Raw genomic sequence first — 27,125 nt, 5'->3', positions numbered from 1 at the left:
AAGAAGCCTCTAAGACAAATGGTGCTGGTGTTTAAGATAGTAATAAAAGCATAAATCTCACAGGGGTGGGACCCGCCCGTATTAATCCTAGCTTCAAACAACTTTGCTTTGTCTTGGGGGGGGGGCTTGCCTGTCTGGGGCTGCAAAAAAAGCAGCTGAGAAGAACTGGCTGGAGATAAAAGCTCCGCTCACGCTGGATCTAATCTCTGTCCACAGCCAAAAAAAAAGAGAAAGGCTGTGAATTACGAATAGACCCTAGCACACAGAGCTACTCCCTGCCCCTTTCTTAGCCAAAAAGGGGTGATATCTATGATCTTATTTAGATATACAGACCAGATCTCTGAGAGGAGCTCGGTTGAGCCCTCCTCGGCAACAGGCTCCGCCCCCCAAGTCCTGGTTATGGCCAAATATTGTGGGGGTTTCAATCTTTGCTTCCTTAGAATGAAGCTTCCCAAGTTGTACTGGGTGCAGTTTTCTTCCAGATCCAATTCAGGATTTTGGTCATCACTTTTATACTCCTCACATCATAGGATATCTGAGGAACCACTTTATCCCAATTATATTGACCCATCCAACCTGGCCAAGTAGAGCGGTCAAGTTGCATGGAGTTTCAACTGGCAGGATCTAGGAAGAAGGCCTTCTCAGCTGCTGCTCTCACCTTATGGTACATCTTACTTGCAGAGGTGAGGTTACTCTCCATTCTTCTGGTTCCTTGAAAAGCATTAAAGCCTGGCTTTGCTTATTAGCACAGGAATCTAAAAGTATATAAAGCAATGGTGAAATTCAAAAAATTTCCCTACTGGTTCTGTGGGCATGGCTTGGTGGCCGTGGCTTGGTGGTCATGTGGCTGAGTGGTCATGGCTTGGTGGTCATGGACCGGGCAGGCAACAAGCAGGAACCTCACAGACAGCTCTAAAACCAACTATCACACTTTACACAAAAATAACACAAAAGCTACACAACTGACTCGCGCACAATGCAAAAGCAGCTGGACTTCACTCAAAATGGGTCCTGCAACAAGCAGGAACCTCACAGAGTCACAGAGAGCTCAAAAACCAACTATCATACTTTACACAAAAATAACACAAAAGCTACACAACTGACACACACACTATGTAAAAGCAGCTGGACTTCATACACACAAAAACTTTCCCACAATCACCCTGCACAGCTGATTGTCACAGCTAATCGTTGGAACCTTTTTTTAAAACTTTTTTTTAGCATTTTGCCTGAACCTTTAATAAAAAAAAAATGCTTTAAAAAGTAAAAAAAAAAGTTTGGAAGATCAGCTGTGCAACAATCAGCTGTGCTGTGCCATTGTTGGAACTTTTAAAAAACCTTTTAAAGCATTTTTAAACTACCAGTTAGGGCGAACGAGTAGCATTTTTACTACTGTTTTGGGTGAACCGGCCTGAATCAGTAGCATTTCATCCCTGATATAAAGGCCTAGATATGTCCAGTGGTCTGAGGGCACTCCTGCTGCTTTGTTATATTTCTAGTCTTTTAATTTTAATCTGATTTTTTAAAGTTTTAACAAGTTTTAAACTGTTTTTAAAGCTGTCACTTTATGTATTTGTAAGGTTTTCTTATGTTGCTGTAAGATGGGTGGTGTAGACATTCAATAAGTAAATAAATAAATAAAATAAAGAAAGCTGCTGCCCTGGCACCTGCCATTTGACTGAAGGGCAAATCTCTTTTAAACAGATGGAAGTAGTCATTTCAGTTCAAATAATAGATATTGGAATATGTGTAAGTATGTGTATGTGTTGTAGGGGAAACCTCTCATGGAAACTGAATTCTCAGGAGTCAGAAGTTCTTAGTTTGTTCCTAGTCTATAGCAGAGTTTTTTCTAATCTGGATCCTAAATTGCATTTATAACACACCAAGGGAAGCTTTTACTCTTTGTTTCTTCCCGGGCCTGAAAGACACTGAGGATCATTCTACAACTATATTGCTAGCAGGAATCAGTGTACGGAAAGTCAACGTAAATTGACAAAGTTCATCCATGCAGTAGTTGTGTCCATAGCTTGGGGTATCAGAGTGGGACTGGAAAAATATGGACAATCTCTAAGAAGCATCAAATAATTTCCTGCATTGTTTTCCTTCTATCTAATATCATCTGAGTTTTTGTAACATAGGTTACCTATATGTGAGCTCATGATATGTGACTATCATCCAGAATGTTATTTGGTACAGTGTAATGAGGTTGGCGACCAAGATAACTGGAATACACTTTTCTTTATCCTTGCTTTATGCTTTTCCCTTCCCAAACTAAAATCTCACAAGTGTTTTGCCAGGTGCTTTGCCAAGGACCATTTTGACTGGATAGATTTCTTAATTACTTAACCCTTCATACTGAATCAAAACGAAAGGGAAGGAGGAGGATGGGGTTTACCTGATTTGAAATTGTACTTTGTTGTTCGGTTTGGATGAAATAATGGGTATTGCTGAAAAATAGAAGGACTTTAGAATAAGCATATGAACAGAGCTTTGGGTGGCCTGGATATTTATGTTACAATAAAGTACGGGTAAATGTGGATTTTAAAAATCATTGTTAGAAATGCCATACTGAGACTATGGAATAGATACAAATCCAGGTTTTGCCCATGAACATGGATCTCAGCACAAGAAGCATTTTGTAGATGAGAAATAATAGGCAAGGAGAAATGACTTTAATTGAAATATGAGAATTTTCTCAAGGGAATGTAAAATAAAATCAAAAGGCAAACTGGTGGCAGAGGGAAGGAAATAGTTGTTAATCATGTTTACAATTTTTAGAAAGATTTAAAGTGGGGAAAAAGAGAATTTTATGGTTTTGAACATTGTAAGACTGAGTTTGGAGCAGAATTGTGTACAAATGATAAAAACATAGTTGTTAATGTTTATGGAGATTCTCAGTCATTCAGGTCATGGTTGTCCCAAAGGTGCTTTGTGAAAAACAAGTTTTTTTTCTTGAAAATGTTTCACAGAATCGAAGAAGCTTCTTGGATGAGAAAAAAAGTTTTCAACGAAGAAACAAAATCCGGTCACTTTTTGAAAAGCACCTTTGAAACGTAGTTATCAAAATGTATAAACTTTTATTGAAGTTTGAAACATAATAACAAGTGAAAGAATGTATGACAAAGTGAGCTAAATTCTTGGTTATAATATATAGATGGAACATATCTGACATATTTGACTGAAATGCACTTTATGTTATAATCTTAAAGAAAATTCTTACTTGATGTACCATTGGTATACAGTATATCACTAGAGAAATTGTCTAAGAATGTATAAATGCACTTCAAATTTATGTTGGAAATGTGAACATCTTATTTTTATCATGTTTTATCATATTTTTGCATAATCCAACAAACATTTATAAAAAAAGCTAGAAAATTTGAATTCAAATGCTATACACTGATTCAGAGGGTTTTAAAGATTCACCTACACCTGAGAACAAGTTTTCCTTTGGATGAGATGGACAGTTGGAAGGAAAGTTGTGGAACTTTGTACATGATAACTGAAGCGAGATTATTATATGTACAAAGTACTGCCCATTACCAGCCATCTGTGGACACATCGTGGAAAGTCCACAACCTGTTAGATGTCAAGGTTCTGTTCGAACACGATGGACGAACATCATCGTTGTATGTACAAAGTTAGAAAGATTTAGCATTACTTACAATGGAAGAATGGTTGGTGAAGATAATAGAACTTACTGAGAAAACTAAATTGAATTTAATTGGTGAGGAAAAAAAAACACCGTATCTACGTTTACTGCTCATTGGAAACCCACTGTAGACTTTTTGTGCGAGACAGAAAAAAAGGTGTTTTACACATTAGATAGTGTATGGACTATAGAAGGAAGTTATGTTGTAACTATGTAATAAGCGAAGAGGAAAATTTGTAATTGTACTTATAACTGGTATGAAGATCGGAAGCTACTTCACTGCTTTTTCTTTTCTATTTTTCTTTAATCCCCTCCCTTTCTTCCTTAGAAAAAATCTTTAATATAAACGAGACAGAGAGCGAGAGCGAAAACACCACGTTTGTTATGGATGCTGGGAGTTGTGGTTCGCAATACCCCGAAAGGGGAAGATGACGCCAGTTTGCCTAGCGCAGGAGTCTGCAAACTTGGCAGCTTTAAGACTTGTGGACTTCAACTCCCAGGATTCCCCAGCCAGCCAAGCATTAAAGCTGCCAAGTTTGCAGACTCCTGGCCTAGCGCACAACGCACGCCGATCTCTGTAGTACTTTAGAGGAGCTCGGGCCGCTCTCGGAGACCTTGTCGGTATCCGTAGCTCATTCAGTGCGGCTGTCAGCTGAACTCTGTCATATGACCAGGAGCGTCTGTTCTGCTTTGTCCGCTTGGTGGTTGACTGCGAATCGTTCGTCGTCGCGATCCCGGGGCTTCCGTGGGCGGCTCGCCAAGAGAGGTGAGGCTTCATAGCGCTTTCTCCCCTCGAGGGCCACCCCGGCTTGGTAGAGCGGGTCGTGGGCTGCTTTCCTCGCACCTGTGCAGGGAAGCTTAGCGTTAGCGGGCAGCGGGAAGGTGAGAAGGCGCCTCTGCTGTCTTTCTGCGCAGCCTCGCTCGCCTAGACGTTGCTGTCGCCGGGAAACTCAGAAGAGGAAGGAAAAGTAAACGGCCTTGCTCCTCGCTCCCAAGCAACCCGTGGCCAGCAGTATATTGTAGCCGTCCGAAAAACGGCCCTGCAGAGACCCCCCCCCCCCCCCAATTTAACGCCTTGCGCAGATCCTTTAGGCTTCCCAGCAGGGGAAGGTCACACAAGGCGGCGGCTCTTTGCCACCTTGCTGCTCTCGAGCGTGTTTTTTCCTTGCCCTATTTTGAAGAACGATAATATATTAATATGTTTTTCTTGATTTCTCGGCTCTCTTAATATTCAGACAGTGGCTTTCCTATAGAAAGAATAAGTTAGATAGGTCAGATGCTTTAAAAGCAATTATACTGGGTAGATGTAATAAAACAAACTTTGAACTCATTAATATGATTTTCTTGATTTTTCAGCTCTCTCAATATTCAGACAGTGGCTTCCCTATAGAATGTATTTCTTGTATTTCTTACCACATTGCTTTTAGAGAGAGACAGATTGTTTGCAGGGCAATATAGCTGAACTTGCTAGGTTCTTTTGAACAAATCCTAGGCCAGATCATTTCTGCAGCTGCCTTTCTCTGAATTAAACCTTGCTTTTTGCTAGCATTGTTTTGTTTTTAATGAAAAAGGCAGTAATAGCTATTTCATCCAATAATAGATGTGTATTTGCAGGGGAAAGGAAGGAAGGAAGGTTTAATCTGGTTTTTGCATATAGTTAAATGGCTGCAATACAGTTTCAGCTGGTTTGGTCAGGTAGAGTTGGCCAGTACTGAACAACATCCTGCCCCAGTCATGACTTGATGCAATAAAAACTAAAAACTTGTTTTGGCATCAGAAACTCAAGAGTAGGCCAGAAACTATTTGAGGAGAAACGAAATGGTGAAGGTCATTGGTGCAATGATATTTAGCTGTGCTTCTGCTTTTCTATGTTAGCATAAACAGTTGATATTACATTGCGGCATTAAATACAATTTGTCCATGTTTTTTAAAAAATAAGCTGTGTTCTGTGATCAATTGTACTTAATTTCGGAAAAGCATGTGTAGAAAGCTTTAGTTTGAAATGCAAATTTTAAAATATGAAACAATAAGAAGAACCAAATCCAATGGCTGGTTCCCAGATGGAATTGGATGTGGAAACTTGAGTTGCGATTATTTTCTTTCTTAGGGATCTCTGTTGAATAATGGGAGGGTATTCTGCACATTATTTTGTTTCCTCTAGTAAATTGTTACATGCAATTTACAGAAATTGTACCAATGTACAATAAAGTACATTGTAAATAATAAAAACAATACTATCCCAATTTACAGCTATTAAAAACATAGTTCAAACAAGCCATACTAATTATGTATCAAATAATTATTTCAGAGAGAGTGCATTTTTGTACAAATAGTTTTAACGCCAATTGGAATTCTGTAAGAAAACAAAAATGGCTTTTATTAAAATGTTCAGAAACTTGGTGCCACTACATTAAGTCTGGTTCACTTCTTACTGGATGAAGTGGGACTGTACGCTAAAAATAATATATTTTCTATAACAAACATAATATGGAACTTTGTCAATCTGGGTTAATAATATAGCATAAACACAGGATGATTAATTTTATGAGGTGTGTAACATTTTCGTTTATAACAACTTTTGATAGTAGTTCAAAAGTTGAATAATTGAATTAAATAGATTCCTTGGTTTGTTTTATCTCAGCCAGGGAATTATTTGTTTAATTTTCATAATTTAAATAGTAGTAAATATAAAACTATTGTTTGAAGCACAAAACATCGTGCTTTCCCTTTTAATATATTTTAAAATCTATGCCATATATATTAGTATAAACCTTTTTTCAATAATTTTATTATGTATATTACGGTGTATTAAGTAATACTAAAGCAACAAACAAACACACACACATACACACCCACCCACAGAGTTTAATTGAGGGGTCCTTGGTGCTTTCTGAGCTTGCTTGTTTTCTTGCAGATGTTTCATTACCCAAGCTAGATAACACCATCAGTGCTAGTAAGGAGTGCCATTTGCTGTCAGTTTATATTCTGATGGCTTACCTATCAGTGTTGTGGGGGAGGTCTTAGAGATTCTTTGATTGGGGGTGTTTACTGTTGTCTTTTTGGCAGTTTCTCGATTGGGATATTGTTTACTTGTTTTTTGATTGTTGAAGTTAATTAACTTCAGACCAACAATCAAGTAATCAAGTACCCCAATCAAGAAATTGCAAAACAGGCAATGGAATTTAGCTTTTCAAATCAATGAAAGTAAACTGATTTCAGTGATCATGTATTGACTGAAACATTGTTCAGCTTTATGGCAAACTCATATTTATCTTTGTTTCCTTAATAGGTTTTAAATTACAGTAATTATGGACATTCGGGGTGCTGTTGATGCTGCTGTCCCCACCAATATCATTGCTGCTAAAGCAGCTGAAGTTCGGGCTAATAAAGTAAATTGGCAGTTGTATCTACAGTAAGTTTTGAACTGGGTATAAATGGTTATAAGTGGCATATTTTTTTAAAATAGTTACATAGAGTATATGTAGTATTGGAAACTAGAGCACCGTTAAAGGTCTGGAAAAATCTTGAGTCAGTGGAAATTGGCAAAAATGATTTGTCAGTTATTAGTAATAGGATATTTCAATGTAGTAGTATATATTATTGTGAACCTCACCTCTAGTAAAATGTTAAGTAAATTGACAGTTGTAGCTGTTTTTGGAATAGCAGATTGTTCTTTTACTTTATTTTAATCAGTTATATATTCAGAAAGACATATAAGTGATTTTAGAAGCAATTGTGGGAATTCTGAGGCAGAAATAAATGAAGGCTACAAATCAGAAGTGCTAAAAAAAGAATATTTTTTTTCTTTTGTAGAGGGTTAATGATTTCAGGAGAAGACTGTGAATTCATTCAAAGATTTGAACAAAAACGGACTCCAGAAGAAAAGCAAGAATTAATACAAAGAGAAGGCAATCAAGTAATACAGTTTCTGTGGGGCAAATAATTATTCAGTGTTATGAATTGTTGAATTGTTCTGAATTGCATTTTTTTTTGGTTTGGAAAGGTTTGTAGATCTGTTCTTATATGCTGTAGTCACAATTTTTCCAAACTACTTACATTATTAATAGTGACAAAGCAATGTTATTTTGACAGTTTAAAATAGTGTGTGCCCCTGACAAATATTCTCCAGGGAATAGCAGTTAATCTATATATTTCACATTACATTACATCACATCACATCATATCACATCTTCTCAAATTAGGAATAAATCCTATTAACTTTTGTGGTGTTTCACCACAATAAAGTTATTCAGCAGTACAATATGTTTACTTGAGTACCTTTTTACAAATTATTGTTGTTATTATGCTGTTATTAATAATCTTGAAACAGTATTCACATTTTGTTATTTGATACGGCTTTCTAGAAGATAAATTACATATCTCTGTCACTGATTCACATTTTGACACTCAGTAATTGATAGCAGATGCACAAACTGTTTAAATCAGAATTACTGAATTTTCATGAAAAAAATTGATTATCATGGAAAAACAATCTGGTGCTCTCTGTTACAATCTCATGTTGTATGTTGTATATTATATTCTACAGTTCTGTATCATTGGCCATGCTAGTAGGCATTAAAATTCAAATTATATAGAATAATCTGGTTGCCTAAACCTGGAATATGTGATGCTTAATTTGTGACATGCAGTTATGCATATGTGAATTTACCCTTATAATACTTTCCACTACTATTATGCCAGCAAGCTTCATAATAAGACAGTTAACAAACATGTGATAGTTGTGCCACACACTGCTATTATAGATTGCATAGTAAATTGAAGCTACATGCTGTTTTTTTACTCTTTAATAGCCATGCTATGGTAAATAGATTGTTACTTTATTTGTTAGATCATAGAATCATCAGAGGAGTGGAAGATTCCTTGGAGGTCTTGTAGTTTAACCCCAGTCCAACAACACCATAGTCCAACAATATGTGTTGGTGTGTTATTAACAGCAAAACTATGCCATTGTTGTATGCACAATAATTCAGTTTGAAATATTTTAAGTTCAAAATAGCAATAGAAATAGCAATAGCACTTTATTTACAGCTTCACAGTGCTTTTGCAATCCTCTCTTAAGCAGGTTACAGAGTCAGCATATTGCCCCCAACAATTTGAGTCCTCATTTTACCGACCTGAGAAGGATGGAAGGCTGAGTCAACCTTTAGCCGGTGAGAATGAAGCTGCCAAACTGCTGGCGGCCTGCAGTCAGCAGAGTTAGCTGCAGTGGTGCATTCTAACCATTATGCCACCATGGCTCTTAATTAAATAATTTTATTAAATATATGTTAAAAACAGCTGTTCTGACCTAACAGAAAATAGTAAGAACTCAAAATGACCCCAACTAAAGGCAGCACTGTTTGAGTTTGAAACTTTTCACTATGCCTACACTTTTTAATAAGATCACAATAACATTTCTGAATTTGAAATGTAACATTTTGTGCATCCCTTAAGTACACAATTATTTATTGCAAAGGAATCTAAAGGGATTTTCCCCCTTCTCCCCCACTTTAGTAAAACATTTATGAATATTCTAAGAAAGCTTGTGGAGGGTAGCATAAGTGAGAGAGTGTCAGAAAGATTTCTTTGCATGCATGTCCATATATTCATAGTTCTATTAAGTTATTTTATTAAATTCTGCACCAGCAAAAATCAATTAAGGATACTGTTTTAAGAAATGTGCATGTTAATGTAATTTTGTGTGTAAATGCAATATTGTTTCTCTTAATGTTCAAGTGTTATAGTTCTGATCTTTTGGAACAGTGAAGGAAAAAGAGGCAAGCTTCCAAAGCACTTAGCTACAAATAATTTTGTTTATTTTTTCCCGAGTTACTTTTGAAAATCAAGTTGGCATTTCAGCATATTTCCATTTGGTTAATATGGTTTGACATACATAATTTACTTCAGGGGCAGGTCTTTGCTATTCCTCTTATGAATCACAGTAAACATTAGTCTCTATGAATCTGAATTAGAAGTGATAGAATATATGCAGTGTTTATTTTTCTATATTGAAGAGAAGAATGAAGCTATTCTTGCGCCTCCATATAAAGTCTTGGTGATAACTGAATGAATTGAATTTTGCAATAATAATATGCTTGATGAAAGCATTCTAGCAAATCAATACATGTGAATATTCTGATCCAACAATTTAAGATTGTTTTCATGTTCACTGTACAGCCTTTGCTTGCAGAAATGTAGAACAAAATGAGAATAAAAACATCTAAAATTTTATTTTTTTCCTAGTGTGCTAAAACATTCATAAGTCTGATGACTCATATCTCCAAGGAACAGACAGTTCAGTACATTTTAACTATGGTTGATGATATGCTGCAGGTAGGTTCATTAACTATTTTCATGATTAACTAATTGATACGCAGGTTTCTTATTGCAGTATAGCTGGCTTTTTACTTTATATCCACTTTCCCAGTAATGCTGAGCCGATTACAATTCCTGTGAGTAGGATCCCTTAAAAAATACTTTAGCCATTTTTTACAGTGTGGCATGATTACATTTTTATCTTGAAATTTCTGAAAGCAAATAATGCTTCAATTGATCTACTTGCAAAATGCACCAAAGAAAGTTGAATGTGATTGTAAAACTGCTTCTCAATAAGCAGGACTTTCACCATCCTATACAGTAAAGGGTAGTCAACCTAGTATCCTCCAGATATTATGGACTATGACCTACTATCCCATCCAGCCAACAGTTTTGGCTAGAGCTGCTTCAGAATTATTTGGATCTAGAAGCTTTGATTGGTGAAAAATGCAGAACTTGACGGCTAATTGGTATGTCATACTTACGTTAAAAGGAATTATTGACAGTTGTTTTCCAGGCATAATATAAGGTCATGGTAATCTGGAAATAGTATCTACTCTCATAAGCACCTTTATTTTTGATGCACATGTCCAGAAACACTAAATTACTTTTGTTTTATCAATTCCTTCTCTTTGCTTAAATCCTATAAAACAAATAACGTTAACTTAATGTCTTTGTAACATTTGCATTAATAAATGATCTTTTTATTCTTAGGTATTATACCAATGAATTTTGTGTCTTGCAGTTTAACAGCATATTTTTGTAGTGTGACTTTGCTAAATGTCGCAGTCATTTGCATTTTTAATTTTGTGTAATTTTATCAAAACACTAAATTGTTTGGGGGAGGGGCTGTTTTTCAATCTAGCACTTTTGTATGCTTCAATGTAGATCATTTTAAGTGCTACAATAATGGATACATTGCAACAGCAAGGGAATCGAATGACAAATGGACTGCAAGAAGTGTTGATAATGGTGCATTATCATCTGCTTTGATCTAGTTTACTCTTATCACCTAATCATAGCACTAATGCAGGATGAACATCAAAATGTAATTCTATGTGTGTTATATGCATTGCTTATCTTGCTGGAACCATTTTGAAATAAATCTTATATAAGTATCAGTCATGATTCTTCCACTCTGGTATCAATAATACATTTATTCTTTTCCTTTCAATAGGAGAATCACCAGCGGGTTAGTATTTTCTTTGACTATGCAAAGAGGGACAAGAACACCGCATGGTCTTATTTCCTGCCAATGTTGAATCGTCAGGATCTTTTCACAGTGCATATGGTAAACTTTCAATCAATAAAAATCTGAAATTTGTAAAATAGTACATTCTTCTAGGAGGAACTGAAGTTCTGTTTTCTGTATTGTTTTTCAGGCTGCCAGAATTATTGCTAAACTAGCAGCTTGGGGTCGGGAGCTGATGGAAGGCAGTGACTTAAATTATTACTTCAACTGGATTAAAACTCAGCTTAGTTCACAGGTATATGTAGTCATACTTAAAATATCTATAAATTAAATTTCTTCAATTAAAATAGTCTTAACAGAAATCACTATTCTAGGCTGAATCTAATATATCGGTGGAATTATGTTACTTTCAGTGACATAACATCTTTTTAAAGTGAAGAGCATACAAACATTCACTGGACTTCAATAAAGTTGGTCAATGTGGGATGTATGGAGATATCACTGTTGCTGGTGTTCTCCTGAAAAATGCATGAAACTAATGTATTTGAGCATCACGCAACCAGGAAATTTCCATCAGCTTTTATGTCAAGAAAAGTTACTGGGTGTGTTACAACACAGAACTCATGATCAAGGGCAATGGTGGTGCAGTGGTTAGAATGCTATACTGCAAGCTAGTTCTGCTGACTGCCGGCTGCTAGCAGTTCAGCAGTTTGATTCCCATCAGCTCAAAGTTGACTTAGCATCCATCTTTCTGAGGTCAATAAAATGAAGATCTGGATTGTTGGGGGAAATATGCTGACTCTGTAAACTACTTAGAGAATACTGTAAAGCACTGTGAAGTGGTATATAAGTCTAAGTGCTAGTGCTATTATATTTTAATATGACAGCAAACTCTCTAGAAACTTGTAGACTTCTGTTCTATTGATTAATGAAACAAAGCAGAAGATTCCAGTATGAAATATCTTAAAATGTTCCTGAAATTCATGGACTTCACTGAATGGGTATTTTTGTGAATATTTTCAGGTTAAAAAGGTCATACATGAGAATGAAATAAATAGGATATGCCGTACCCAATTATTCTTTGAGTCTTCAGAACATAAATTGTTTTTGTAATTGATGCAAACATTGGAATTGCTTCTTTAGATACTTTTCTTTTTCTTTCCTTTCTATTATTTTTTCTTTTACTTTTTTCTTTTCATCCTTTTTCTTTTATGTTTCTGTAGTTTTTAAAATTGATGTAAATTTGCTTTACATAAAAATAATTCTGGGAGTATATCTTTTTTTGTTTTATGCCAGAAACTACGTGGTACTGGAAGTGCTAATGAACCTGGAACTGATGTAAGTATATATTTATTCAAGAATATAGGCTGGATCTGGACTAACCTTTGGGTTTTTTGGTTGCAATAGAAGCTAGTTTAGTTTCAGGATTATGTACTAAAATATTTTTTAGTAGGCAGCTCTTGAAATAATACTTATTTGAATTCTATTTCAATTGCCTTTTTATTCTAAAATCTTATATTCAAGAGTCTGAGACCTTACTGAAGTGTCTATTAAAATGTGCCTAATGGAAACCTGTCAGTCAGAATTTGCAAAACAAGGATGTTAGCCTAGAGCAGTGATGGCAAATCTTTTTGGCTGCTGTGCCAAATGCGGGAGGGAGGAGCACAGCATGTGCCACACACATAATGCTATGTGCATGACCCTCCCAGCGACCCACCCCCACTTTTGCCATGTTTTTTTCACCTTCCCCAGCTTCCATAGGCTTTCTATGAGCCTGGGGAGGGTGAAAACAGCCTCCCCCGCCCTGAACGCCCTCTGGAGGCCTCAGGAGATTCCCTGAAGCCTCCGGAGGGCAAAAAATGGACCTATGGAGAACCCGGACATTCAGGAATGGTGACTCCTGGTTTGTCCATGGGGCCGATTTTCGACCTTCAGGAGGCTTCCCTGAAGGCTACGGAGGTCGAAAATCTGACCTATGGACAAAACAGAGGTCACCATTCCTGAACTTCTGGTTTGCCTGTAGGGCCAATTTGTGGCAACGCCTCCCGTGTCCTGACAAATGGCTCTGCGTGCCACAGGATCGCCATCATGGGCCTAGAGCCTGGCACACGCGACATCACCCGTTCCTCTTCCGGGTTTCTAGTCCCCATGCACATGCAATGATCAGCTGGCCTTTGTGTATGAAGCAGTGCTGGAAACTGGAAGAGCTGGTCTTCCGTTTTCCAGAATGAGCATGCACACCCTCCAGCTTATTGGTGCGTGTGTATGCAGCGTGTGTATGCATGGCAGTAACAAGAAGACTTGCTTGCTGGTGCGTATGCGTGCATTGGAAACTGGAAGTTCATTTTCCGGCACACGTATGCCCCCAGGGCAGCTCCACTTCCTGGTCGTGGCCCAGATGAGTGCTCCTTTTTGGCATCCACTGGCCTAGAAAATCTAAGGATGCATGCAGCACTGAGATATTTTACAAATTGTGTCTAGATTATTCTAGCCCCTGAGTCAGTTTTGTGGAAGAGGAGGATGTGTGGATGCTTGAAGGATGGCATGTTACAATGAGAACTGGGAACCCAGTTCAGGCCAAAAGACAGATTGTAGCAAATGGTAAACTGGTTTGGTACTTACTTGTGTGTAGATAGTCATAAGAGAATGCAGGAATGGTGTTGGTAACCATTAGTGAGCAACTAGCCTATAGTGAGGATAGCAATTTAACAAAAGAGCCCCTCCTTGGCTTTGAAGCGTTGAACATGGCATCTCTGGAGATGCAATAGTTGGGACATTTTGCAGTCAAATGGAAAATGGATTTATAAGGAGACTTCATTGGCTCTGGCCTCCCTTAAAGCACATCAAGCTTATCCTTCTATAGGTCACGTTTGATAAAACTGGGGAAACTCAACCGTTTGGGATTGACACAATTAGCTACCTTGTGGAGATTTTTGACCCTAAAGTAATGTGATTACTTAAAAGGAATAGAAGTTGGAATTTTGATGGATTCTTCAATAACTTACTGACTATGTTTTTGTGCGTGCATAGATAAAGAATCATGGGTTTATCAATTTACCAGATTTTTAAAAATACAGTTCTTGTTTGTGTAATATTGCAAGACTGATTGGCTGTTTTTAGACACTATAGCTTGATTTTAAATGTCTATTCAGAAAAAAAAATATTTTGACTATTACATAAATTCCTTTTCCTATTTTGGAATCTTAACTGTAGGAAAAGAATAATAATTAAGAAAAATTCTGCTTTATGTATATAGGTATATGAAATACTTTTGTTTAGTTTCCTGTTGCAAAGTAATATACATCAATCAACTGTGTGGGTTACTTCTACATGAAAGATACTACATGACTACTTTTTAGATGTTCTTTCAAAACTGTAGTAAAAAAGCTTTGTTGCATGCTGAACATTTGTAAACCAGTCATCTCTGTGAAGTAGGCATGCAAGAACAAGCAAATTCAACTTCAGAACAGTTCTGAGACTTTTTTAGTTGATTGGATTCAATCTTGGAAAGGACCTAATGCACTTACTTTTGATGAGGTTCTTCTGAAATCATAATCTGTTTTGGTTTAATTATGGAACCAAATTTTTGTTTATTATTCTTTTTATATAAATTTATGAAAGATTGAAATAATCCACATTCATTACTGGCTTGGGATACTTCTTGCTTTTTTTAAGTTCAAACATGAATATTTTAATCAGCACAGAATGTGTTTTCAGAGTTGTTACTTTGAAAAGATCAGCCTTACACTCCATATGAGATAAATAGGGTATTTTTAAAATAAATCTTATAAATGTATTTGGATAGATTGTAGGAGTCTGTAGAAAAACAAGACAATGTTATTAACATGCATTTGCCAATAGGTACCATAGAAGCCCTTAGTTCAATAAAGTATTGCAACTTACTTAAGAATGTAGTATTAAAAATGTTAACTGTGCATTTAACCTTAAGTCTTAATAAACTAATAAAAAGCTTAATATATTTGGTGAATTAGAATGAGCATTTTGTTTTGTTTTTTAAATTGAACTTTCTCCAGCCTGAAAGTAGCAACAGGCATTTCTAGTGTTGGACCAGCTTCTGATTTCAGGATTGATGAACAATTGGAGATGACTTACTGAAGAAGTCATGTTATGTACATATCTTTAGGGAAGTGTATTCTTCTTTCATATAGAGTTCACAATATGTCCAATGTGTTGCTGGATGTTTGCAATTGATGCTCAGAGTCAATGAATACCGTTTTGCATGGGTAGAATCAGATGGAGTAAACTGGTGAGTATTTGTAAGGAAAAAAAATCAGTGTCTGCTGTTTTAGCGGACTATCTTCTTCGGGTATATTTAGATATCTGATTTAGAAGGATATCATTGTAATGCCTTTTAAAAGAGACATTCTCTGTGGATAAGCAGAAGATTGTACTTAAAGAATAATGGAGACTACTTATACTACAGACAGGAACACTGACATGATGGATTATAAACAAATCTGAATTAATTTATAATTAGTATTCTATTCACAGTAAACTTGGATTAAATTGTATTGAATGCTGAGGAGTTGCTGGACGACATTTAAGTTAGACGAAAACATGCTCATGTTGAATGTTCAATCAAGACACTCCATAAGTACAATTCAGTAGTTTAACTAATAATAGTTGTAGCTTTCAGGCGAACATGTAATTTCATTACCCAGAAAAAATACAGATACCTCCCATAGTCATTGCTGAAGTGATTTACAACTCTAAAAATCAGCTTCTACATGATTTGCCCTCTTTTTTTTTTAAAAAAAAAGAGAGACCAGCATTTCAAGATCTTGGGAATAAGGGCAAAATAGAGACTGATTAGATAGGAACTGTATTTTCTATGTCTTTTTCCCCCTCCAGCATAATGGGAGTATTGAGTAATAAGTGTGGTTTCCAGCTTCAGTATCAGATGATTTTCTCTGTCTGGCTCTTGGCCTTCAGTCCCCAAATGTGTGAACACTTGCGGCGTTACAATATTGTTCCTGTTTTATCTGACATCCTTCAAGAGTCTGTAAAAGAGAAAGTAACAAGGATCATTTTGGCAGGATTTCGGGTGAGTGGACGAAGCACATTGACTGGATGAAACTGGTTGTGGTGTGTGTGTGTGTGTTGTTTTCAAGCAAGAGTTGGCTTTGGAACTGGAAGAGCCTCAGTTGTTTTTTCTTCACTGTAGTTCCAATTTATATCAAGGCCCTATTCCTGAGATGGGTTTGTATGTTGGCAATATTTATTTTGGGACAGGGTGTCCCAATAGGGGGACTATTGGAGGGGGATTGTGCCACAGCCTTGAATTGGACTTACTGTACATTGCCCATTTAAAAAAAGAGAGAGATGCAGCATTAAACTGCATGGTAAATGTCATGTCCCCCAAACAATTTTTCCTTAATATTTTCAGAATTTAAAGTTGTGAAGCCAAGTATGCCTTTATCTGGAAGACCTGTGCACCTATCATTTGGTGCTTATGACTCTCATACTCTTAACTCACACACTCAGAATCTCCTTCCTTTCATGCAACTTTCACAAGCAAGGAAACTTATTATTTCAGAGTAGAAATTGGGGGCATTCCAGTAGCTGTAGAATGAAAAGAAATCTCTATTTTTCAATTCTGCTAAAAGCCATTGGAAACCATTTGTTCTAAATTGTTTTGGAGAAACTGAGGGTCTGAGCAAATGTTGCTAATGTGATGGGTTGATTATGTGCCATCAAGTTGGTGGTAACTCTTAGCAACCCCTTAAAACATTTTCTCCCTGATGATCTGTTCCTAACTTGATCCTTCAAATTTTCTAATGATGCACTCATTGCAGTTGTAACTGAATCCATCCACTTTGCTGCTGGCCATTCTTCTCTCTTTCCTTTCATCTTTCCCAGCAATAGAGTCTTTCTCAGAGAAGAGTATACATTGTATTTCACATAATGTATCAGAAGTAGGATAATTTGAGCTTGGTCAATTTTGTCTTCAGTGAGTTGATTTGTATGTTGATCTTTTTATTTGTTTCCTTGGCTGTTATGGTATCAATTTAAGTAAAAGTGTATAAAATTTGTCCTGTAAGTTTACTGGAGGAAACAGATTAGTGGAATTATAAATATTAAAATATATGGGTACAAATCACAAAATAATATATGTTTCATTTATGATAGATGACATTTTAAAAATTCCTTATATTTCCCCCCCTAGAATTTTCTAGAAAACTCCACTGAGAGAGAAACCCGCCAAGAATATGCTCTTGCAATGATCCAGTGCAAAGTACTGAAGCAATTAGAAAATTTGGAGCAACAGAAATATGACGATGAAGATATAAGTGAGGATATAAAATTTCTGTTGGATAAACTTGGAGAGAGTGTCCAGGATCTCAGGTAAATTTTGCTACCACAATTAGTCTTTCAATTACATCCATCATTGTAACAAAAACTCCAAATAATGTAGAATTAATAAAGATGATTAACATTATTAATATAGTTAACTCTTCTTAAATTTAAATGATGATTTTATGATTCAGATAACTGGATAATGAGTCAGTTTCATAGAGCTTATAAATCCATATTTTGAAGGATAAGGTAAATGTTCCAAGAGAGAACAGTCTCTTAGAACATGGGTCCCCAACCTTTGAGCTGTGGCCCACTATCAAGCCATGGCTATTCAGAATTGGGTCCTGCGAGTGGCTGGCCAGAAAGTTTGGGGACCGCTGTCTTTGAACAAAGAATATTGAATCTGGTTTTTCTCAATAATATTACCACCACTTTAAAAATGAAATTGTAAAATCAATAACGCTAGGAGAAACAGCTTTAATAGGATAGCAGTTTTTTCTTTGGTACTAGGAACAGCAAAATATAATTTTTTTATCACTTTAAAATAGAGGTTTAGAAAAATAAAAAGCAGGTCAACTGAAAAACAGGAAAAGCATAAAAGGTAAAACATTTTGGAATACACAATTACATTTTAATCACATGAAATAATATTGGCAATCTTCCTATTATACTGATGTCAAACTAGTTCATAAACAGAAAGGGAATACATATCACTAATTCAAAATTGTTACTCTGGGATCATTCTGTCTTTACAATATTGAAGAGTAATTTGTTTTTGCTCGCCCCCTTGCTTGATGATTCCATAATTCCTTATATAATAATATGTTCAATATTTATGCTATATAATTTAAAAGTATACTTATAACTTTAAATTGTAATCATCTTTGTAATATCATATCAATATATCATGAAACCAAAATAGGTCAGTAGTGCCTTATGAGTAAATCATTTGAGTAAGTGTTCCTATGCCCATTTTACACTTTCAGCATAATGGAGTTGACAACCAATACTTTTAAAACATTCTCTAGAATGCCCAGTAAACATGACAAAATGTTTTCCTGAATTAGTCTGGTAGTTAAGATTAGGAATGGTCAGTTATTTAAGTCTGGTGAAAAAAGCAATAGGGCAGTGATGGCAAACCAAAAAGGCTCGCATGCCATAAAGTGGGAGCAGCGCAGGGAGGTCATCCGCAGTCATGCCACACCCATAATGTAATGTGCGACACCCCCCCCAGTGCAGTACAGGCGTGACCCCCATTTTTGCATCCTTTTTTCACCCTCCCCAGGCTCCAGAGGCTTTATAGGAGCCTGGGGAGGGCAAAAAAAGCCTCCGGAGGCTCTCCGGAGGCTTCAGGGACCTTCAGGAGGCTTCCTTGAAGCCTCTGGAGGGCAAAAAAAGACCCTACGAGCAAACCCGAAGTGACTTCTGGTTTGCTCAGAGGGTCGTTTAGAGCGCTTCCGAGGCTTCAGGGATCTTCAGGAGGCTTCCCTGAAGACTTGACTTAAGTCTTTAGCGTCGGTACGGCGGTCGCCAATCCCTTCGCTGTAGAGTCGCATGCATCCCGAATCAACGGGATCCATGATTCTAGGCTGAGTACTACTTGAGCTCGCCGGGCCCAAGAGTCGACAGAGCCCCTTCTGTTGGAAAACGGTGGGCACCTCGAGAAGGCAGGGGTTGTCTTGATAATGAGAGGCTATATTTTGCGCGTCAATTATCCTTTGCCCACCGCTTCCCTGAAGCATCAGGAACACTTAAAACGACTCTCTGAGCAAATCGAAAGTCCATTCCCAAACTTCCGGTTTGCCCATAGGGCTGTTTTTTTGCGCTCTGGAGGCTTCAGGGAAGGTCATGAAGCCTCCGGGGGGCCCTCTGGGGGCGGGGGAGGCTCTTTTCGCCCTCCCCAGGCTCCTATAAAGCCTCTGGAGCCTTGGGAGGGCAAAAAATAGCTTTAAAAAAGGGTGAACAGCTGGCCAGCACACACATGCGCTCTGGCCAGTTGACAGGGCAGCGCCTCGCGTGCCCTGACAAATGGCTCCGCGTACCACCTGTGGCACACGTGCCATAGGTTCGCCATCCCGGCAATAGGGCATTCATATATTGTTCTCAAGGATCTTTTGTTCCTAAATACATCTTCAATTTTTCTGCAGTTCTTTTGACGAATATAGTTCAGAGCTTAAGTCGGGAAGACTGGAATGGAGTCCTGTTCACAAATCTGAGAAATTCTGGAGGGAGAATGCTGTAAGATTAAATGAAAAGAATTACGAACTGTTGAAGTACGTTCCTAGAGTCCCTCCTTTCCCCCCATTTTTTCGTTAACAATTGAAATGTATGTGTTGCTCAGAATAATGAAAATTGCATTTAGAACCTCTAGGCATGATGAAATTTAAATTTCACTTCAGGGAAACACTTCCTCTTTAAACAAAATATAGAGGGTGATTCTTTAGATTGCAGCCCTTCTCCCTGTTGTTTTGAGGAATGTCTTTGGCATTCCTACTGGAACCCTCCTGTTTTAAAACCATGCATTTGTGATTGTGAAAGAGCAAATTATATTTTTATTGTTTTAAAATGTAGGCTACAACAAGGGTATTAGCTTATAAATTCTGTGTTATGAGATGGAACAAATGTTTGTACTTCATTTCTACTTCTAATTCTTCTACTACTTTCTACTTTCTAATTCTATTACCACTACTTTGAACTCCAGAGAAGCAAACATATATAGATGTAAACATATTCAACTCTTATTTCCTGGAAACATCCAAAATATTTTATTTATATTATCCATTCAAACTGGTATGTTCCTACAGCTGTCAGTGATTTTTTAAAATCTTATAATTTGGATTTCTGGCTTTAAAACCTAATTTGGATGCATATTAAATTAATAGGTTTAGTTGTGTGTGAGTCACGTTGACAACTTTCAAAAATACTAATATGCCTTTGTTCAGAAATTCACTGAAGAGTATGCTTCATTATTTGTAATCAAAGGAATGAAATATAATTTCATGGTATATTTTAACAAGATAATTTATTCTTTTAATATGGTTAGTAAAGTTGTAAGTTGATATGTACTTGGATGCATATTATAATATTTTAAACATTCTAATATTTTATAAATAAATTAAATCTTGCTATGTACATAAAATTTTATTGTAGAATTTTGACAAAACTTTTGGAAGTATCAGACGATCCCCAGGTTTTGGCTGTAGCTGCTCATGATGTGGGAGAATACGTACGGCACTACCCTCGAGGAAAACGGTAGGCAAAATTTACTCCTTAAATCTGCTTCAAGTTATTGTAGTAGTTATTTCAATTTTACATGGAAGTTTTATATGGTTGTGTGCAACTATAAAATGCCTGCAACACCTGTCCTATTAATTGTGTTAAGCTTTAAAATCAGGGGTGTCAGTGTTGATGTCAGTCCCCTCAAGCAGCCATTTCAAGAGAAAATGGGTATCTAGCGTCCATGTTGCGTTTAATAAATGCCAGAAAAGTGAAGAGTAAGAATGCCATTTTGACCATAAACCATCTGAAGAACATACATTTCTATGGCCACTGAATTAGGATGATTTCATGTCTGCTATTACATTTCTATTTATGTGTAAGGAAAACTAATTATCCTTTTTTTAATGCTAAAGTGTATTTATTTAGAGCTGAACTGTTTTACCTTCTATTTAGAATCTGGAACAAGGTGACTCCTCTACAAGTTCATAATTTGAAATTTCTAATTGTGAGAAATCGGAAGAGGAAGTAATATCAATCATATATCTGCCCATGTCATTTTACACACCTCACCACCCTTTCGCTTTCTTTCTTTCTTTGTTTAGTGTGATCGAACAGCTTGGTGGAAAACAGCTTGTGATGAATCACATGCATCATGAAGACCAGCAGGTTCGGTACAATGCCTTACTTGCTGTGCAAAAGTTGATGGTTCATAATTGGTATGTGATGGCTAATTTTTATTTCTGTATTGACAAAAGGAATTTATTTTCTCATTCATTCAATCTTAATTATGAAGAATCGTAAAAATTAATTATGAAGTATCAGTGATTAATAATAATATTCTGATTATTTTTGTTATTCACACCAATTAATGAAAGTAGTATTACTGAAATTGATTGGTATGGCTTTTTATTGTTTATTTTTTTCTATACATTTATGATATTTCAGTACTTGACAAGGGTTTATTTGTACATCTCAGTATTTGTGAGTTGTCAATGTTTAATAACATATAACTGGATTTTTGTTGACAATTTGGGCTTTTTGCTTACATTTTCTTGTATATTTTACTGAAATTTCTTGCAAGATTTTATTCTTCCATAATATGTTATCCCTGAAATCTCTCTGCATGTGACTGATAAAATATAAATATAATTTAATACATATTCTCTTAATACAGCTAGTAAAATATATTAATTACAGAAATTACAAATAACTAACTTGGCTACTTGTTTTTCATACAAGCCTGTGTGCATATTTTATTCATATTAACTGGAGCTTTTAGGATCTGTATTACAAAAAATCTACAACCTGTCAGGCAGCTTCTAGAATTTAATAACATTATTGCTTATGCAGCAGACATAACATAATCAATACTACTTTATTTGGGCTCTACTTTTTCTGCAATTTTTCAGTGGCTACTTAGAATGCATGTAGCACTATCAGTGATAGAACATTTAGCTCAAAGTCAAGAAAAAAAGTTAAAGCATTTATTTGAAAGTCCAAAAAGTCAGGAATACAATGGAATTGAGATTGAGGCATTATTAGCTGAATCTCATTACTGAGGCAGGGTTCTTTATAAACTAAGATTAATTTTATCACCTCTAGCTATTACAAATAGTTCTTCCTCTGTGAAACTTTGGCTGTGAGACTATTCTCATAGTTTTGGATCTGGATAATTTTGAAGTGCCTCTTTTTCAATCCAACCTATACCAAGAAGTTGTGGGGAGTGAATGAAGTGAGAGCCCCATGTGAGAGCCCCCCTGTCTCCATAAGGCTTTTTAGGTACACAGATGTTGTGGAACAGTGTAGCAGAGATGAGGAGAGGATCAGAATATCTTAATTTTATTCTAGAAAAATGCTGGTTTTCCTAGCAAAGCTGGTGCATTATAATCTTTGAAGAAAGACCACACGATGCCTTATTTTTCACCCCCTTTTCCAAGCAATTATTGTATGATGTATAATAAAATATAAAGCTATTGTATTGTCAATGCTCATCTAATATAAAGTAGCATGAATTCTTTTAGATATTTGGTTTCCTTACTTAAAATTCAAATTTGAATATGTTCTCAAAAGTAGTATCTCTGAACTGCAAAAAGACAGTAAATTGTATACTTGTTTTTCATTACCTCTTGTTGTTTATTCCTTTCTGAAAACCTTAATTTAAGTCTTTCCATATTTTTTTTCTCTTCCCTTGTCCATATTGCCTTTTTGTAGGGAATATCTTGGAAAACAGCTACAGTCAGAACAGCCTCAAACAGCTGCAGCACGAAGTTGAGCCTTAACTCTCTTTGATGAGATAATCATAATTGCTACAAGTACCTTCAAGTACACAGAAGAAAATAATGTAGTTGAATCCCTTTAGCGTCTGCTACTGTGAGCTTTCCTTCCAATAAATCTTCCGATCTTGTTGCCTGAAGGGCCTTGTCTTGTAAATCATTTCATTCGCTAGCAAGAATACAACAGAATATCCAAGAAAGCTAATGTGTAATGTCTTTATTTTATGTATTTATTGTCTTAAAAAATAAAGAATAATTATTCCATATTGGTTTTTTATTGTTCTTTATTGGCTGCAAATCAGGTTCACTTTGAAAAGTGATTGGTTTTTTTTCTTATTGGTTGATTTATTGAAGCATTTTTTATCTTTGGCACCAATTTTTAAAATTATGGATTTAGATACAATTTTAGGGAGAGGAGATTAAATACCTGGCAGAGTTGTCGTTTAGCACAATGAATGGAATTGTCCTGCTTTCTGGCTGGCTCCTTTTCATGAATAAGTCAATGATTGGTTAGGAGGTATGTTGTATGCACAAAGGCTCTGCTGCCAACATCCTTCCATTCCTACAGGGAAAGCTCTTTCTATGTTTACTATTGAGTAGCAGAGTGGTCATGATCATGGATACAAGTGTAATACATTCAACAAAAATAATTCAATGAGACTTGCATGTTTATATTCATAGTTTTTTATATAGGTGTTACACATCTATAAATGTCTAGACAGAGGTTGCTTTTAAAGAGACTTGACTCCTTGTGATTCAGTGGTTGGCCCATGTAGTTTTCATGGCAGCAGTAGAATATCTGGGTAGATAGACATTTTCCAGGGTAATCTGAAGAGCACAGCAAGGTAGGTGGTTTTGATTATGGTGGAAAAAAGGTACCTTGTGGGGAGACTTGAAGAACTGGATCAGGGACAGATAGGCAGGTCTATTTATGTTGTCTCTAAAACTTTATGGCACTTAATGCTAGTGCTATTGTTTGCTCATCTGGTTGCTTCTGACTTTTTGTCACTTGATTGGGCATCATTTCACCTGATTACTGATGGTGAATGTGGATAATTGAGAAAACTAAAGAATACCAAATAGAAGTCATAATGAATCCCAGAATACTTCCTTGTCCTTGTGAGAAATATATAGAAGTCAGGAAACCACAGTGTGGACAGAATGTGGTAAAAGAGACTCTAAGTTGGCAAATGAGTGCAACAAAGATATATACTGTCCCCTTTTTGGAGAATGTGGATTGAATGAAGATGGTTTTAAAATGGGTGGAAGAAACATCAGTAATCTCACTATGCTGAGGATACTATTCTGGTAGAAGGCAAATGTTCTGTACCCTTTAGTAATAAAAGTCAAGGGGTGCAGTAAAAATGCACTAAAAAAAGAAGACAATAACCACCGGTAGAACAATGAGAATTAGACATGACAATAAAGATATCAAAATGGTCGATAGCTTCTGGCTTTTAGGATCAACCATCAAGAGTAAAGGAATAAACAGTCAAGAAATATGCCTCATATTAGCACTTGATAAGAGCACTCATGAAGGTAAGGAAAAAATATTTAAATGTCACACAACATGCTTAGGGCTACAAAGATCAGAACTCTGCAAGTCATGATACTCTTTATGATACTCTTTGGAAGCAAAAATTTGGAGTTTGAAGAAGATAGGATAAGAAGAGTATTGAAGCTTTTGAATTTTGTTGGAGAAGACTCTTGAGAATACGGCAGATAATGAAGAAAACTAATGGATCATCAAACAAATCAACCCAGACTTCTCATTTGAGGCACAAATTATCTTATTTCAGACCCAGCTCTCTGGAGAAGGCGTTATTGTTAGGAAAGATATCAGGAACATATTTTTAAAAGATATCCATATTTTGTATTAGCCTACAAAAGTAAACCTTTTGCATATTCAAAAAGCAAAACGTTTTTTTTTTAAACACTTGACTTCTCCATTTTCCTCAAATGTTGTCATTTGAAGTCCTGGGTGTGTTCATTTTTGCGCTATTTTATTTGCTTCATTTTTCTTGAAATAAAAGATACAAGGCTTCTCCAATGTAAAGTACCCAATAGAAATTATTTCTGTTCACTGGTTTCCAGAACATAATCTTTGACCATCTTAGCATCTGATCTAACTGATCAATTTTAGTCCTGCCATATCATAAGCATCCATTTGATTTATATTTGACCTCTGCTCTTTCTCAGTTGAATATCATCCCATGAGGATGCTCATCTTTGATTATTATAGTGTCATTGTCCTAGTGTAAATGTCTATTTGGTCTTGGATTATAATGGCATTTATGTTTGTTTCGCTTTCAGGAGGGCAGTTATCCTGCACTGTCAGTATAGGTGTTCTTGCAAATTTAAAGGAAGAAAACAAACTGCAATCCAACCCCCACATTGCAGATGACAAGAGCAGCTCCCTCCATTTTCATGAACTTCAACTGTGAGGAGGAAGACGTTTTCCCCATTGTCATACTTTGCTACAGAGAACTGAGATATTCCTTAAGTTCTAGCACTTAAGACTTATATACTGCTTCACAGTGCTTTATTTAGTTAGTTTACTTTATTTTCATTGCACTTTGTACAACTGAATTGAAAACCCCTGATATTGCATTAATATTACACTATGCAGTAGAATTCAATATAGTTACTGCTCTGGGATACAAGCTGTTTTTCAGCCTATTTGTCCTTGTTTTTATTGTTCTATATGGTCTGCTAGATGGTAATAGTTCAAAAAAAGGATGCCCAAGTTGAGATGGCTCTTTAAGAAAGTTTTGAACTTTCTTAAGGCAGCAGGAGCTATAAACCTCTTCCAAGGAGGGAAGAGATCAACCAATAATCCTCTGGGCAATGATATTAACTCGCTGGGGCACTGTCCTTATCTGCCACTGTGCAATTGGCAAATCATACACAGATGCAGTAAGTTAAAATACTCTATGGTGCAGTGCTAGAAGGTCACCAGCAGCTTTTTTTAGTTGTTGTTTCCTGAGAAGTCTGAGGTAGTATAATCTCTGCTGGACCATTTTGACCAGTGTTGCAATGTGAGCATCCCAAATCAGGTCCTCTTTTATGATAACACCCAAAAACTTAAAATTGACCACTTGCTACACTTGGTGTCTATTGATAACCAAGGGCTGGATGTCTGTGTCAGCCTCTGTTTTGCTGCTTGCTTTTCGGCTGCCATTGAAACGGGGAGGGAGGGCATGGTATTTGGATGAGGGAAATAATCTGTACAGGAGGACTGTTAATTGGGAGTTCTCACCATTCGTTTGCGCATATGGAAGGAGGGGAGTTTCCCGCCAAGGCCAACTGTCCAACATACCAACCTGATGATGATTTTTGAAGATGTCTCCCACCTGACAGCTGTGGAGATATATGATTGGACTGGGGTACCAAGGGGAGGGGAATAAATCATGCATTGATATCTAATGCTTTCTGAGCCTTTTTGATCAGATCCAGCTTTGCTTAGCTTCTCATTACATATAATCAGTAAAAATACTCTTAATTCTGCAAAATGGAGTTGAGTGGTTTCTTTCTTGGTTATTAAGTGAAGGAGCCATGACAGTCTGATCTATTCCTTCTGTAGTCCACTATAAGCTCCTTGGTTTTATTGGTGTTAAGGACCAGTTATTGTCCCCACACTATCAAAGAACCCTGTCCACCTCCTCTTGATAGACAGACTCATCTCCCCACCCTCCCCGGAGATGATTCCCACCACTGTTGTATCATCTGCAAATTTAGTAATAGTATTGCTGGCGTGAGTGGAAATGCAGTCATGCATATAAAGCGTATAGAGTAAGGGACTCAACACACAATCCTGTGGTGCACCAGTGTTAAAAATAAGGGCTGAAGAGATATGATTACCCAATCTGATTCTCTGAGAACGTCCAGAAAGGAAATCCATAATCCAAAATTAGATTAAATAAGAAAGTACAAGATCCATAAATTTAGACACTAGTCTACGTGGAATTATTGTGTTAAATGCAGAGCTAAAATCTACAAAAAGCATCCCCACACAGCACCCCCCCCCACTGTTCCTAATGAGTCAGAGAAGTGTGAAGAGGGATGGCTATAGCGTCCTCTGTAGATCTATTTGTTTCTATGCAAAGTGGTGTTTATCAAATGTATGCGGAAGACAGACAGACAGACAGACAGACAG

The 27,125-nt window shown here is 36.5% G+C and overlaps 1 protein-coding gene across 1 annotated transcript; it reads left to right on the top strand.

The window, feature by feature from the left end:
• Window positions 1–4,291: 4,291 nt before the first annotated feature.
• Window positions 4,292–23,109, top strand: ATP6V1H (ATPase H+ transporting V1 subunit H). The gene is made up of 14 exons (XM_032223063.1): window positions 4,292–4,418; window positions 6,942–7,064; window positions 7,466–7,568; window positions 9,896–9,985; window positions 11,145–11,258; window positions 11,350–11,454; window positions 12,456–12,497; window positions 15,329–15,426; window positions 16,032–16,224; window positions 17,347–17,525; window positions 19,625–19,750; window positions 20,628–20,729; window positions 21,299–21,412; window positions 22,908–23,109. Exons 2-14 carry the CDS (start codon window positions 6,961–6,963, stop codon window positions 22,966–22,968), a joined length of 1,431 nt encoding a protein of 476 aa, XP_032078954.1. The 5' UTR covers window positions 4,292–4,418; window positions 6,942–6,960; the 3' UTR covers window positions 22,969–23,109.
• The last annotated feature ends 4,016 nt before the right edge of the window (window positions 23,110–27,125 follow it).

Source organism: Thamnophis elegans, chromosome 8 (genome assembly GCF_009769535.1).
Source record: "Thamnophis elegans isolate rThaEle1 chromosome 8, rThaEle1.pri, whole genome shotgun sequence".
NCBI lineage: Eukaryota > Metazoa > Chordata > Lepidosauria > Squamata > Colubridae > Thamnophis > Thamnophis elegans.
Note: the sequence above shows the minus strand (reverse complement) of the source record. Positions and strands in the feature narration are given on the sequence as shown.